The following is a 16305-nucleotide window of genomic DNA, read 5'->3' as shown; positions in this document are numbered from 1 at the left end:
TGTACATGAATCAATGCAGGTTTGCCTGGAAAACATTTCTGGTGTTGGAGTGCGCTTTCACATCGAGGATGCTTTGTTTAAAAAAAAAAGGAATGCGGTGGCATTCCAACCGCGAAAACGCACCGTCTCTGATGTCTGAGGGCCATCTGGAGAAACAGAAAATATTAGAAGTTTCCGGATTATGAAACACCAGCTGGCTATAAAAAAGACTGCAGTTCGTGTCAAGGACCCACTGGAGGGTTGTGAAATGGATCCAAATTTGCAAATGGAGCAGAGCCTACTATAGGTAACACACAACAAGACATTTTAATTATCACTAAAGCAGCACAGACTCTCATTACCAGCATGCAGCATTTTACTGTGTTTAAAGGTGGCCAATTGAAGATCACTTAGAAGTCACGTGCTGAAATTGCGTGTTTAAATGAAATTCCGCCCCATTGCATGTCTAAATGCCTGTGACCAGGGGGACAGGAGCCCCGAAACGCGTAAGGCAACAGAAACCAACCTTGTACATGAATCAATGCAGGTTTGCCTGGAAAACATTTCTGGTGTTGGAGTGCGCTTTCACATCGAGGATGTTTTGTTTCAAAAATAAGGAATGCGGTGGCATTCCAACCACGAAAACGCACCGTCTCTGATGTCTGAGGGCCATCTGGAGACACAGAAAATGTTCGAAGTCTCCAGATTATGGAACACCAGCTGGCTATAAAAAAGACTGCAGTTTGTGTCAAGGACTCACTGGAGGGTTGTGAAATGGATCCAAATTTGCAAATGGAGCAGAGCCTACTATAGGTAACACACAACAAGACATTTTAACTATCACTAAAGCAGCACGGACTCTCATTACCAGCATGCAGCATTTTACTGTGTTTAAAGGTGGCCAATTGAAGATCACTTAGAAGTCACGTGCTGAAAAAGCTTGTTTAAATGAAATACCGCCTCATTGCATGTCTAAATGCCTGTGACCAAGGGGACAGGTGCCCCGAAACTCGTAAGGCAACAGAAACCAACCTTGTACATGAATAAATGCAGGTTTGCCTGGAAAACATTTCTGGTGTTGGAGTGCGCTTTCACATTGAGGATGCTTTGTTTCAAAAATAAGGAATGCGGTGGCATTCCAACCGCGAAAACGCACTGTCTCTGATGTCTGAGGGCCATCTGGAGACACAGAAAATGTTCAAAGTCTCCGGATTATGGAACACCAGCTGGCTATAAAAAAGACTGCAGTTCGTGTCAAGGACCCACTGGAGGGTTGTGAAATGGATCCAAATTTGCAAATGGAGCAGAGCCTACTATAGGTAACACACAACAAGACATTTTAATTATCACTAAAGCAGCACGGACTCTCATTACCAGCATGCAGCATTTTACTGTGTTTAAAGGTGGCCAATTGAAGCTCACTTAGAAGTCACGTGCTGAAAATGCTTGTTTAAATGAAATTCCGCCCCATTGCATGTCTAAATGCCTGTGACCAAGGGGACAGGAGCCCCGAAACGCGTAAGGCAACAGAAACCAACCTTGAACATGAATAAATGCAGGTTTGCCTGGAAAACATTTCTGGTGTTGGAGTGCGCTTTCACATCGAGGATGCTTTGTTTAAAAAAAAAACCAAATATATATATATTTTGTTAATTAAATTTTTTTCATTTACATTTAATTATATATATATATATATATATATATATATATAAATATATATAAAATATATATATATAGGGGCAGATTTATGTCGGACTTGCGCCACGTTTACGCCGCCGTTGCGTCACGCAATGGCGCGGAAACGTGGCGCATCCCTGCGACCTATTTACAACGTGACGCATCTAGGCAGATGCGTCACGTTGTAAAGCCCTGCGCCACATGAAACCTGCGTCAGGTTTCATGTGGGCGTTCTGTCGCAGGGTGGGCATTCCCTCGTAGGAAAGCCCCGTAAAACTGACGCAGTGAAATCTACAAGATTTCACTGAGTCAGTTTTACGACGCTGCTGGGTCAAATCCTTACGCCTGCTTGAAGCAGGCGCAAGGAGTGACGCACCACGTTATGTATAAGTGGCCTCTGTACATTGCAGGAGTTGCGTCGCACTTGTGACGCTACTCCAGCAATGCGCCGCCCGTACACCACAAGATGCGTCACGCATCTGCCCTTCCTTGCACCATGGTGCGCCGCATTGTAAATGCGGCGCATCTGTGGTGCCGCAAGGAGGGAATTGCGTGACGCATCAGTTCTGGCGCATCCCTGCTGATTTGCAGAGATGCGCCAGAACTCATAAATCTGCCCCTTTATATATATATATATATATATATATATATATATATATATATATATATATATATATATATATATATATATATATATATATATATATATATATATATATTTAAATTACCCTGTACACCCTAAAAAATAATCCCAACCTGGTCCCTTCAAATACCCCTGCACCCCATAATCATAACCCACCCTTACTCCTTAGAATACCCCAGCACCCTTAAACAGTAAACCATCCTGACCCTAAAAATAAACCCTGCACCCCAAAACCCAAACTTAGCCCCGAACCCTAAAAATACCCCTGTACCCCAACGACCCAAACTTAGCCCTGAACTCTAATAATACCCCTGTACCCCTAAACCCATACCTAGCCCTGAACCCTAAATATACCCCTGTACCCCAAAACCGAAACCTAGCCCTGAACCCTAAAAATACCCCTGTACACCAAAAACCCAAACCTAGCCCTGAACCCTAAAAATACCCCGTACCCCCAAACCCAAACCTAGCCCTGAACCCTAAAAATACCCCTGTACCCCGAAACCCATACCTAGCCCTGAATCCTAAAAATACCCCTGTACCCCAAAACCCAAACCTAGCCCTGAACCCTAAAAATACCCCCTGTACCCCAAAACCCAAACCTAGCCCTGAACCCTAGAAATATCACTGTGCCCCAAAACCCAAGCCTAGCCTTGAACCCTAAAAATACCCCTGTACCCCAAAACCCAAACCTGGTCCGGAACCCTAAAAATACCCCTGTACCCCAAAACCCATACCTAGCCCTGAACCCTAAAATACCCCTGTACCCCAAAACCCAAACCTAGCCCTGAACCCTAAAAAGAACCCTGTACCCCAAAACCCATACCTAGCCCTGAACCCAAAAAAGAACCCTGTACCCCAAAACCCAAACCTAGCCCTGAACCTTAAAAACACCCCTGTAACACAAAACCCATACCTAACCCTGAACCCTAAAAATACCCCTGTACCCCAAAACCCATACCTAGCCCTGAACCCTAAAAATATCCCTGTACCCCAAAACCCAAACCCACCCTGTACCCTAAAATTACCCTGTGCACCCCACTACCCAAACCCACCCTGAACAATTAAAATACCCCTGTACCCCAAAACATATACCACTATACCCCAAAACCAAAACCATATACTTACCTTAAACTTACATTTAAAAAAACATATGATTTTACCATTCATGCATTTACTAATTTCGTTGTAAATGCATGCGTGGTAAAAGCATATAAGATGTAATGCCTTACGTTATAATGGCATTGCGGAGTAATAGTACTTTCGTTATGTTAGTATGCGGAGTGATGGTATGCGGGAAAAAAGTTTTGTTGTAAAGGTCGATTACCGGTAATATTAGTATGTTAAGGTCCATTGAAACAAATGGCCACACGTTATCTTTGGCCTGAAGATGTCTCAAAATATCCATTATAATGAGCTCATCTATAATATATTGGCTCCAGGGTCAGAAGAAAGAACCACACTGTTAATGACAAAAGGGGACAATAAAAACAGATTGTCAAGAACTCTTTTTTCCTCCACAAAAATGTACTATCCAAGGTAGCTTTGACTGTTGCCATTAAATGAATTCACATAGATATCTTCAACTAGATACATTTGTTGCCATGTCAGTCCAATCTCTAAAAGCTAACACTCTCAAACTTGATAATTAATTTTTATTGGATTGACAAAAACTATATGCCACAGGGGGTATATGCAGAAAATGTTAAAAACCCCATCACCTTCTTCTTCGTGTGTGCCAAGGCATATGCCATTTCGACAAACACACTTACCACAGCTTTTTTTGGAAAATGAACTTGGATATGCATAATAAAGATCCATTTTGTTAATTGCATCATTTTAACCAGACTCTATCGATGCATGAGTCCATTCTTGAAGGGAAGGTTTTTCAAACATACTTTTGTTTTTAAATGATTGAAAGATCTTGGAGAATTTGTTTTGAATTGATCCAAAATAAAGAAAACATTCTCAAGGCAATTGTACAAGTTCAATCATATGGTAAGCATAGCCCCCAAAAAAGATTTGCAGAATATTCTCAACTCAACAATAATTCCCACATGCTCTTTAAAACAATGAATTCCCTACATAATTCCACTTGCACTAAAACTGAACTAGAGCCCATCCAGTGGATTCTCTATAAGTGTAGTTCATAGAAAAGATTTACCGCCTGATTCATCAAGCTAAATTGCACTCGCAAAGGGCAAGATTCTCAGAATCTTGCCTTTTGCGAGTGCAATTTTTGCATTTGGGATTCATCATCCCAAATGCAAAATTCGCTATTTAAGAATTCGCACATTTGCGAAGAATTGAATTTAAGGAATCTCTATTTGAGATTCCTTAAATGCAATTCATGAAGCATTTTAAAATTGCGAAATTGCAATTTTGGGCCGCTATTTACCGAGAGGTCAGACCTCTCGGTAAATAGCAAAAACTTAGAAAAATGCATTTAAATGCATTTTTCTAAGTTGCATGTTACACACACACATGTCCTTTGGACATGTGTGTGCGCAACACCAATGTAGATTACATTTCAGGGGTGCTACAGGGTGTCCTTTGGACACCCCTGCACCCTTGAAATCGCATCCTTATTTGCGATTAGCTAATTGCTAATCGCAAATAAGGAATAACTCCCCATGCATTCCTATGGGCCTGTAGGCCCATAGGAATGCATGGGGAGTTATTCCTTATTAGCAATTAGCAATTAGCTAATCGCAAATAAGGAACATGTAGGAATCGCAATATTTATTGCAATTCCTACATGAATCCCGTTTTGCAAGTCCTTAATAGCGATTCGTTATGAATCGCTATTAGGGCCTCGCAAAACGGGAGAATGATGAATCAGGCTGTAAGAAACTTAGGCCTAACCTCCACACCATCTCCCTACTCTTGTTAAGTGGCAGGTTCAGAAATAATTCAATCAAGTAGACATCACACCATTATGTTGTAGTGATGCTGCATAATGTAATAAAATCTAAATGTGCCTTGGAAAACAGTACGCCAAATGTGTGGTAGGATTTGCCACAGCTCATCTTCAAATCTTATAACAATAAGATGGTTCTGGGTGTAAACAGTCTTTACATTGCTGAAATGCAGGGCAATGGACTGGGATGCAGATTCCATTTCAGGTTGGGGTGAATTTGAATGCCATTGTAAGAGTATTTTAGTGAATAAAATCTAGTTTCAACAGGATTTGAAAGGACAACTTTGTTGGGAGTTGCTCTGAAGGCGAGGCCAGCCTAAATTGACTAGAGTCTGTGAGCAAACAATTAACAGCCAGTCATCTGCCATTTTGCTGTGTTGGATGACTGTTTTTCAAGTGGTTTGCAATCAGGTAGGAGAAGAGACTGCTCTTCACTTAGCCCATCACTGAGTGGCTCAGTTAATAGGCTGGATTTCCCCCTCCCTAAAGATAACAAAACCTGGTGTACTGGTTACTCCAGAGATGGGCAACGTTTGGCCCAATTACAAGAGGAACCCTGAAGGTCCGCTAAGAAATTGGGAATTATTGGGGCAATCAGCAATTCCAGTTCTGAGTACCCTGGTAATTCCTCATTGTGGGCCAGACTTTCATCCAGAGATTTTGTTTGCTTTTGACAGCTGAAATCTCCAGGTAAAATTTAAGAAATCCACAGAGTGACGCAAATCTTATAATTCCCATGAAGCCAGTACCTGCTTTTATTGGACAGTTCAGAAATAAGCGGCCACTCGTTATGTGGCCCTTAGACTTGTGAATCACAAACCTAAACCCAAGGACTCTCAGCCACCAATGACAGAAAACATTCAATTTTGGTTTAGATCACTAATCCTTTGATCATGCTTTGTCTGTGTGACGTATTGCCTACAGCCAGATTCCAATAAGACCAATTAAAGTCCCTCGCTAGTGATCACAGACCTACATGCCTGGGTCGTGCAGCATAGCTGTGTAACTATGGAGGCATCTGTTTAAGGGGCAACATCTATGAACCAAGATATGGGGAGAGTTGCATATTTGAGGTGGAATGTCTAGGAATAGTACATTTCTGTTAGTTTGATACTATTCCAATAATTATATTGGACAGAAGCCTTTGTTTAAAACCTGTATGGTCAAGTATGAAAGAAAGGGAATCATAATCATCACTTTCTGTAGGAGGATATGTATTGTTCCCCTGGCAGTAATAATAATAATAATAATAATAATAATAATAATAATAATACCGACATTTGTAGAGCGCACAGCTACCTCCAACGGAGGTGTCCCGGCGCTGTCCGTATACCGCTTAGGAACGCTTCCTGGCCTTTCCCTGGAAATGTCCACTCCTGGGCATCCCCAAGGTGAAGCCAGGCATCCCAGTGCTGTTGGGGCCGTTGTGGAGATTAAGCCAGCTATTGCCCAGAGTTGCAGAGTGGGACACATGATTAGAATAGGCACTGAGGCGAGAATTATCAGGTCCGAGGAAATTGAGCCCAAGACGCGCGGAGGCGGGAATTGAACCCTGGTCCCGGGCCAGACCTCTGCATCAGGGTCTGCCGCTCTAACCATTGAGCCACACTTCTCCACTAAGTATAAGTACTGCAGTATAATTTTGAACGACCTGCCCAATGTCAAAAAGTACTTTTGACTTTTCTAATAAAAAAAACAACACATAAGAGCATAAGTACAGGGTTTCCAAAACGCTTCCTTAGGAGCCCAACGCTGGCACTGCCAAATGCTGGGGTTTCTGCATACCAAGGCTGCCTAGTCTAGACTCCTCCTCATGATTCTTTCTACCACATCCATACAGTGGCTGCTGGTATGTTCTGAGGGTGGTAGGGCGGGTGGGACATTAAAAAAAACAATTAAATTAAAACTTACCTGCAAGCGGGATATCCTCCTCCTCGATGGTCTTCTCTCCTCGAGGCAGGCTCCTAACTACCTTCACCAATCCTAGCGCGCCTCTCACCAGCATGAGAGCCATGCTAAGATTGGTGGGAGCGGCTTAACTTGGCACTCCACAGAGCTCTTGAGGCTTTGGCTTTCTCAAACCCAGCTGTCTTAAGACAGCTGGGTTAGAGAGGTTTAACCCCTTGCGTGCTTCCTAGTGCTGCCGTCGGACAACGGCCGAAGGAGCCCCGCCCACCCTTTAGAACGCCTGCACCGCGGCGGAAAAACCGCCGCAGTTAAGGCGTTCAAGTACGCATCTGTGTGGCTTCCTATCGCAAGACGGCCGTCTAAAAAGACATGCGCACTTTAAACTGAAAGTGCCCTGCTCTCTTTGCTGCTGTCATTCAGCAGCTGCCCCTCCTCTGTCCTGATGCTCCGTTTGGGACGGGTTGAAGAAAAATAAAATGGTAATGAATTAACTTCATTACCATTTCATTTTTCTCTCTGTGGCATTTCAATGGGGCGACGCTCAAAGGGAGGAGCCACCCCTGCATCCATATGAGTCCATCCAAGCATTTTTCTTATGTCACTGTTTTTATATATTTCTCCTCCACCTTCATTTCCCTTTTCTGCCTCACTCATTTGATGATAAATAAGTCTTGGTCCCCAAAAATGTGTGATGTGTCCAACCTCCTTCAAATTAAGCACTGCTTTCACTCAAGTATTTCACAAATATTTAAATAAGAGCAGCAATCAGTATAACTATTTAGGAGGCCATTGATCGTAATATTGATCGTAATATCCAAGACCCTAATATCTTACATGTATACAACGAAAGTGACCTCAAGAGACAACAGCACCGTCACTGCTGCAATAGTAGCACAGGTAAGTTGTGTGCCACAAGTAATTGTATGCATTCTACTGGATTTTTCACACGATGTTTGTGCTACAGATTTGGAATGTTTTGTTGGAAACTGGCTTTAGTAAATACTCTTACAGTTTGGCTATTAGCAGGAAAGCTTCATTTCTTCAACGGAAGTTAACCAAGAGTAATCCGGAGTACTGGGCCAATCAGGTGAGGATGTGGCTGAGGATGCTGTCTAGGGGGCAGTGATTACTAATCGGATCCTGCCTCTCTTTCTTCTCTGCTCACTGCAATTACATAAAAAGTGGAGGCACTTGTCAGGAGCTGCCTGCATGACCAATTTAGGGAAGACTGTATTTGCTATATTATGCATACCATGGATACACAGTCACTGCTTCCTCCTTTATTCGCCTCTGTATAAAAGTGAACACTTTGCAAATAAAAAAGTACCTTTTGGAGAGGTGTCACGTAATACAGTGATGTTCCCGATGTCCTTGCTTATGTTGGAAAATGCGTTTCCAGCCAGAACCCTGACCAAAAAGGTGCCTGAAATAGAAAATGTGCCAAAAGCCTTTGAATTTGAATTTCAAAAGTCCCCATTTTGCTCACATGCAAATCGATGATAACTTGCTATAGGGCTGTTTTTGATCACAAACCATCAGCATTATTCATCAGGAAACATAATTTATTATCATGCAACATAATGCATTACGACGTAATAAACATCAAAAACAGTCAAAATGTGACATTTTTCTGGTTATTGGACATCAATGTGGAGTCACCCATCAAACACCGAATGCATTCACCCACATCTCATTGAAGATTAATTATTCTCCTAATCAACACCATCGGTCCTAGACCTCTATGCAGGGTCACCCTCAAAACATTTGCCTCCACCCCTCCTACTTTTCTGAATTTGTTTTTGGTGGCATTAGGACTCTCTGCACTTTAATCCCTCCCATGCTGATGACGAGCTCAGCTCGTTATCAGCCACGGTGATAATGTGCTGATGACGAGCTGAGCTCGTCATGGCCGTTAGAACGCTCATACGCTGGGATAATTCCCCCGCTGTGCTGAGCATTCTAAGGAAACGGGTGTGGCCGTGACGAGCTCAGCTCGTCCTCAGCACACAAGCACCGTGGCTGATGACGAGCTGAGCTCGTCATCAGAACCGGGGCGCTGTGCGTGCCCCCTGCCCACCAGCACAGCGGGGGAATAACGCCCGCATCCAAAGGGTTAATACTGCTAACCAGTGCTAAACTGCTTGTGCTCTCTCCCTAAAACATTAAAATCGGTCTATACCTGATTAGCACATTTAATTTACTTATGTATCCTTAATATATGGTACTACATGTACTCAGGGTCTGTAAATTAAATACTATGGGCCAGATGTAGGTAATCTCAATTTACCTTTTCTTAAATACCGAATTTTAACGATTCGGTATTTAAGAATAGGTAAATGGGATGTAGATAATTTTTCGGTAAAAATTACCGAATCGGTAAGATTTGGTAATTAAGAATCGGTATTTACCGATTCGGTATTTACAGAATCGGTAAATACCGATTCAGTAATTCCCATTCATGCCTATGGGCCTTGAGGCCCATAGGAATGAATGGGAATTACCGATTCGGTAAATACCGAATCGGTAATAGGGGGAACCCTTTCAAGGGTGGCAGGGTGTCCCATTGACACCCTGTTGCACCCCTGAATAGTGCATGGGTGCACATGTGGCACACATACATGCCCTAAGGGCATGTATGTCTGCCACATGGCACTGAATAAAAAGCAAAAAATTGCTTTTTAAAATGAATTTGTTATTTACCACCAACTAATAGTTGGTGTTAAATAACGAATCCTTAAATGTAAGAAGCACTCACTTGAAAGCTCCCTACATTACAGGTTCAGTAATTTACCAAATCGGTGTTTTAAGAATTTGGTTATTTACCGATTTCTTAAATTACCGATTCGGTAAATTACCGAATCCTGAAATGTGGCCTCCTACATCTGAAAAGCCTAATACCGGTCGTTAATGGCCGAAATTACAGACCAGTATTAGGCTTCTTACATCTGGCCCTTAGGGCCAGATGTAGGTCATCTCAATTCACCCATTCTTAAATACCGAATTTTACCGATTCGGTACTTAAGAATAGGTAAATGGGATGTAGATAATTTTTCGGTAAAAATTACCGAATCGGTAAGATTCGGTGATTAAGAATCGTTATTTACCGATTCGGTATTTACCGATTCAGTAATTCCCATTCCTACATAGGCATGAATGGGAATTACCAATTCGGTAATTACCGAATCTGTAATAGGGGGAACCCTTTTAAGGGTGGCAGGGTGTCACATTAACACCCTGTTGCACCCCTGAATAGTGCATGAGTGCACATGTGGCAGACATACATGCCCTAAGGACATGTATGTCTGCCACATGGCACTGAATAAAAAACAAAAAATTACTTTTCAAACGGAATTCGTTATTTACCACCAACTAATAGTTGGTGGTAAATAACGAATCCTTAAATGTAAGAAGCACTCACTTGAGTGCTCCCTACATTACAGAGTCGGTAATTTACCGAATCGGTAAATTTACCGATTTCTTAAATTACCGATTCGGTAAATTACCGAATCCTGAAATGTGGCTTCCTACATCTGAAAAGCCTAATACCAGCCGGTAACGGCCGAAATCCGGTAATTTCGTTTGTTACCGACCGGTATTAGGCTTCCTACATCTGGCCCTATGTGTGGACCTGCAACTATCATTGGACCATCCACAAAATTAGCCCTTTAAAACATGTTGCACACCTGCAGTTGTAGTCTGTAGTAGTTTTAAACTGCTGTTTTGACCTGGTAAAATGAACCTTTTGCCAGGGCTGAACCTTCTTCTATAATACATACAAGATAACCCTAAGGTCGGGCCAAAATGCCCATAAGACAAGGTGCATTGCATTTAAAAGGTTGGACAGGTGTGTTTACCTTTTACATGTCCTGGTAGTGAAAAATTCCTAAAGTCATTTTTCACTCCAGTAAGGCATTTCTCTCCCATTAAGTAACACTGGGTTACTGTTGCAGTTGGGTCCTAACCATTCAGTTATTTTTTTTGTGTTTTGGATCATCCAGTTTTAACTGTTTACTGTGGGTGAGTCTCACTAAATGTGTCTCACCATTGGTAATCACATGGCAAATGGACTGCACATGTTTACCACCGGTGCCTGCCTTTTATGATAAGGCTGATGCGATGCAGCAAGTGTAAGAGGCATTTGGTTGGTTACACATGAGCATGTACACACAAGCGGGTGGGCTGCTTGTGGGAGACTACTGTCATGTGCAACTTAGTAACTGTGCACAAGTACCCTGGCACAGTATGACCTTGCAGTATTGGATATTGACCTGGGACAAGCCTTATAATGTTAGTGTACACTAAAAGGGAAAGTCATTTGATTTACTGTTTTGTCTGTAGTGACAATTTCTAATACAGATAGGGAGGAAACTGCCTTAGAATGCAGTTTTGCTTCTCTTTGGCCTACAGAGACCATTGGGATATCGAATTGGGGTGTAAAATGTGCAAGAAAAGCAATCTGCAAGTTTCACAATGATATCTGTGCAATGTGGGGGTCATCCAGAATTGTCATATTTCTCTGGCTTGGCTTAAGATCAGAGCCTGGGCCTTTTGCCCCCCTACTGTGCCAGGTTAATTACAATTATCTCAAGCAGCAGGAACAAAAGCTTCCCAAGAACAAAGGGTGCATTTAACAGTGCTTCACTGAGCTCCTGAGAAGGAAAGGAGTGGGCGGAATAACCTGCATTAATCAATCAGCTGTCACACTGTACCAGGGATGGGCTTGTCCAAGTCCATTGAACAAAGGAGGGAGCCCAGAACTCTAGCTCCAGCATTGAAAATCTGGTCAGAAAGGCCCTGCCAATGATGTCAACAAGGGGTGGAGTTGAAGCTCCCAGAGGTGATGTGACTAGTGACTTCTGGATGACTCCATTTTGAACTGTCCCAGCATGCTAAGCCGGAGGGTTAGGATAGGGGTGGAGAGGTAAAGTGGCACCCTAGGATTGGTCAGGGGTGCCTGGCCTACTGAACCTACCTCTCCCTTTTAAAAACTCTAACACAAGGGGGAGACTTTCTCTTGCCTGGTGATTTCTCTTCGCTTCGCTGCCGGACCCTGGGTTCACCATGAACAACTGGAAGAAAGAACCCCCTGTTGCCCACCAAAGACTAAGAACTCTGCCCAGTTGACCTCTGGACCAGTGTATTTCCCCAAGGGTCAGTGAGGCTGGTCCTCTTACAACCCCTGAGGACCAGTTGGGGGGAAATCCTGGACGTTTGTACCTGAGACCAGGTGGAAGGCTGGCACAGGGAGCCAGGAGAATCACCTCTCTGAGGATTATACCTCTTTGGAGGTGGGGAGGCTGCCTGTAACTGACCCTGGTGGCTAGACCTCACCACCAAGAGTTAAATGAGCTCACGATCATCAGATTTGGCCCATCTGGGCCTGAGTTATGGCATTTTAGAGTGTAGTGACATTTTATTTCAGACGAAGCGCGTGGGGCTCCATCGCCATTCCTTACCTTACCCAAGGGGTGGGACAGGGCCTAGTGATTGGAGCTTAAAGGTCTTCATTAATATTTCCAGAGAGGGGGCATTTATGAAGCCCCCTCCACATAATTTTCTTTAGCCCAGGGACCCCACCCCCGAGCCACATTTTGTTAAAAAAAGGAGGGGCAGGACCTCATCCCTGACCCCTAAATGCCCAGTGTACACCATCACGGCTCCCCCAATAGCGGTGGGCCTGCACCTCTGCGCATGCCCGTGTCTAAGGGGAGTGGGTGGCCACTGCGCGAAAGGAGAACAGAGCTGCTAGTTCTTGTGGGCAGCAGAGGAGATGCTGCCCATGAGAGGAGCAGGTATGGAGAGCCAGGTGTGGGCTCCCTGTGCTCCCCCAACAAAGGAGGCATGCAGGGTAGCTCAGGTGGGACTGGGCACCCCAGGATAAAATTAAAACAGAAAAAGCTAGCTTCATGGCTCTCCAGTCACAGCTGAAGTGCCGCTGTTAAAATATTCACTGCTCCCAAAGGAGCACCCCATAATACCTTGCGGGGCTCTTCCATTTACATTTGTTTCTTCAGGATAGCAAGGGCACCACCAACACCACAAAGGAAGCATTGGGGGCTGCAGGAGCTTAGCAGCTTCCACCATAAGCATTTTTAATTATGACTTACCCTATGTCTGTGGAGGTCGAAATCCATTACCCCGCCAGGATTTTCTAACATTTTAAAGCCCTTCCAAGTCTAGAGCTTTGGTTCTACAGGTGGGAGTTCTGCACCCTCTAGGGACTTACTTTATGGTTACATTTAATGTGGCCTGCAAGTGTGTAAAGGAGATATGTGTACTGAAGTGCCTTCTAGAGGCTAAGTCCATGGTTGCATTTAACACACCCAAAATGTGATGATCTCTAAGGGTTGCTTTTATGATTAAATTTTCATGGTTGGAAAGTTTATTAAAAATACAAAGATACATGTCTTGCTGATTTCAGATGCTTTATTGAGATAATAATGTTGACAATGATTATTGATCACAGTTTATATGTTTTATGGACATTTACACAACACGTGATGTCTTTTACATGTAGTTTGTTGATCTTTAACCTTTGACCATGCAATTGACTTACCTTATATGTTTGCATGACCCATTTAGGGTGTCAAAGGTGATTGGGTAATGTCACCTATGGTATTTTCCATCTGCCAACGTATATATTTGTAAATTACTTTGTGGTATTTAGTAGTGTGTGTGTAATAAATGTGGATCTCTTTTTTCTAGAGAGAAAAATCTGACTGGACAACCATTTATTGAGTGTTATTATTGTGTGCAAGTGAATGGTGATTACTAGTCCACACCACCTTTCCTGAGTATGCTTTGGACTTCTCTGGTTTGCTACCCTGAGAGAGTTAAGCACTACAATGGGGTGCTTGGTTCCTAGTAAGGAGAATTGTAATTGTAATTAAATGTATATAACGCTTACTACCCTTGACGGGGTGTTGAAGAGTTTTACGGTGAGTAAGATGCTACTCCGGAGCCAAAAGGATTAGTGGTGAATTAGTATAGGGAAAAATAAGTTGTTAATTGAGCGGTGAATCTGTTAGTTTGATTGAATAGGATAAATGAGAGATAGAGGAGGAAATAGTCTAGATAGTTTTCTTTGGGAGTTCATATTAATTATATGAGGTTTGGGATGAGTCAAAGGAGGGTTAGAGGGGGTAAGAGTCTAGAAAGGTTTATTAGGGAGCTTATAGTAGTAAAATGAGGTTTCCCTGCTGATGATTCCATGCAGCAGAAAGCTAGAGTTTGAGGAGGGTTAGAATGCTGGGTCGCTCCATCTGATTGGCTAAACTTTGGGTCCTAAAATGAATTGCTTCTCCTTCTTTTGGTCTATGAATGTTTTCTATGTGTTTTTAATGACGATAGCTGTACTGAAATACTTCTACATTAATACTGAAAACAGATTTCCCAGCATGATGGCAGGAATAATTCAAGCATGTGGTTTTTGAAAGCGCTAATGATGGAGAACTAATTTATCTCGTGGGTGTGAGAGGTAACCTGAAGAGTGCAATCCATCCTTACACTACTTTCTATATTGAGGCTGTATTCTAACAGCAGCATTCCAGATAGAGCTTGAAACATCAGACACCACCAAAGTCAGCCCCACAAAACCAGTTTACTGTAGTGTTAATTATGACTATAGCTGCATCAAGCAAACTCTCCATCACATTAAGGGTTGGAAGGATGATTGTAACTGTTCTGGTTACAAAGTGACATCAGGCAACAGGATGCGTTCTTATGCTGAGAAGCAAAGACAAATGTCTCCTATCGGCACTGGAGCAATAAGGGAAAGGTATATGCACCCAAACGACATGGCATAGTGTTGAGGACAGAACAGGCTCACCCTTTTAACTGAACTGAACTGCTCGTTGACCAATATGTAGATTTAGTTTCTCCTGGGCAGAGTGACTGTTTTACTCTGGGCAGACTTTTCTTAGACCAGTTGGCACAACTGTCCTTAGTCAATAGTGCCTTGCTTTCCCTAACCAAATCAAAGCACTTCTAGCAGGCAGAAGGTAGGGAGGCAATCATGCCTGCCTTCTTTTTACTCGAAGTCAAGCAGAATCCAAAGGTTGACCAGACCGGGGTTCAATCTTGGGGGATCATGTCATCTACACATGCCACTCCTGGTTCAACAGAATTCATTTGTTGTAAGGGTGTGCAGCCTCCTCAATGTCAGGATGATGAGCCAATTACTGGCCAAGGCAGCCAGTTCTGTCAAAGGAAAAAAGGCAACACTCCATTTCAACCCTCAACATCCCTCCGACAACTGTTGCAGGTCAAACTCTTAGGATACACAGATTACAATATGTTACTTGTTACAATATTTCTGGCAAATTCCTAACCTTATGAAAACTCCTTTCAGGATCCAAACTGGCCAAGAAACTTTCAATTAGATACACATCAACACCGACTCCAGTGCCATTCATTGGTGCCAGGTGCCTGTAGTTGTGACTTCACCAGATAACATTGGCCAACAGCAAGTGCCCCGACCAATGTTCCAGATATTCATTCAGTGCCTCACTGAGGCTTGAGGAGAGTAACTGAGAATCCTGTTGGCAACAAATGCACCACACACTTGCATGCGTTCGGACCTTATTAATCCTGGCTCATCGGGGAGGAGGAAGAAAAAGGTTTCTTACCAGCTAATCATCTGTTTGCAGTTTGTAGATTAACAATAGGCCCCAGAGAAATTTTTAAAAATAGCGTAACTTTTCATCATGCTTTCTTTGTGAAATTATGCCATGTCAAACAGTTACACCACCGTTTGCAGTACAATTATAGCGAGGGAACAACTCAAGCAAGTAAAACACGAGCAGATGTTCATGGAAGTTGTGTTTTTCACAAGCACTCATACGAAAACTTAACACTCAATGACTGACTTGCATCTTGCATAATTTCATGTACCTTTCAGGATGTGGAACTGGGAGTCCTTGATTGTGAGGACCAACATGTGGTTTCCTGTGCTGACCGTAGTAAGAACAATACATGACTGACATTGAAATGCTCCCACAGGGAGGTATCGATTCAGTGGCCTGACTGATCATAGGCTGAAGGGGGGTACTGTACTTTTTGGAAACAAGATAGTACAGGGATTACACTCCTTGAACTTCCTATTGTGGGGGCACCTTTGCAAGTAGGTAGTTGTACTTACTCATGCAACACGTGCTTGTCTTCCAGGCTGTGTGCAGTT

The 16305-nt window shown here is 43.0% G+C and overlaps 1 protein-coding gene across 1 annotated transcript in view; it reads right to left on the bottom strand.

Annotated features, from left to right (window-relative positions):
• LOC144798021 (polycystin-1-like protein 2) overlaps positions 1-16305 on the bottom strand; it is an 849694-nt gene that overhangs the window by 694570 nt on the left and 138819 nt on the right. Inside the window, exon 8 of the mRNA XM_078668807.1 lies at positions 8455-8550. Coding sequence (XP_078524933.1) covers positions 8455-8550 — 96 coding nt within the window. The remainder of the gene's footprint in view (positions 1-8454; positions 8551-16305) is intronic.

Source organism: Lissotriton helveticus, chromosome 12 (assembly GCF_964261635.1).
Source record: "Lissotriton helveticus chromosome 12, aLisHel1.1, whole genome shotgun sequence".
Lineage (NCBI taxonomy): Eukaryota > Metazoa > Chordata > Amphibia > Caudata > Salamandridae > Lissotriton > Lissotriton helveticus.
This window is presented reverse-complemented; position numbering and strand designations above follow the sequence as displayed.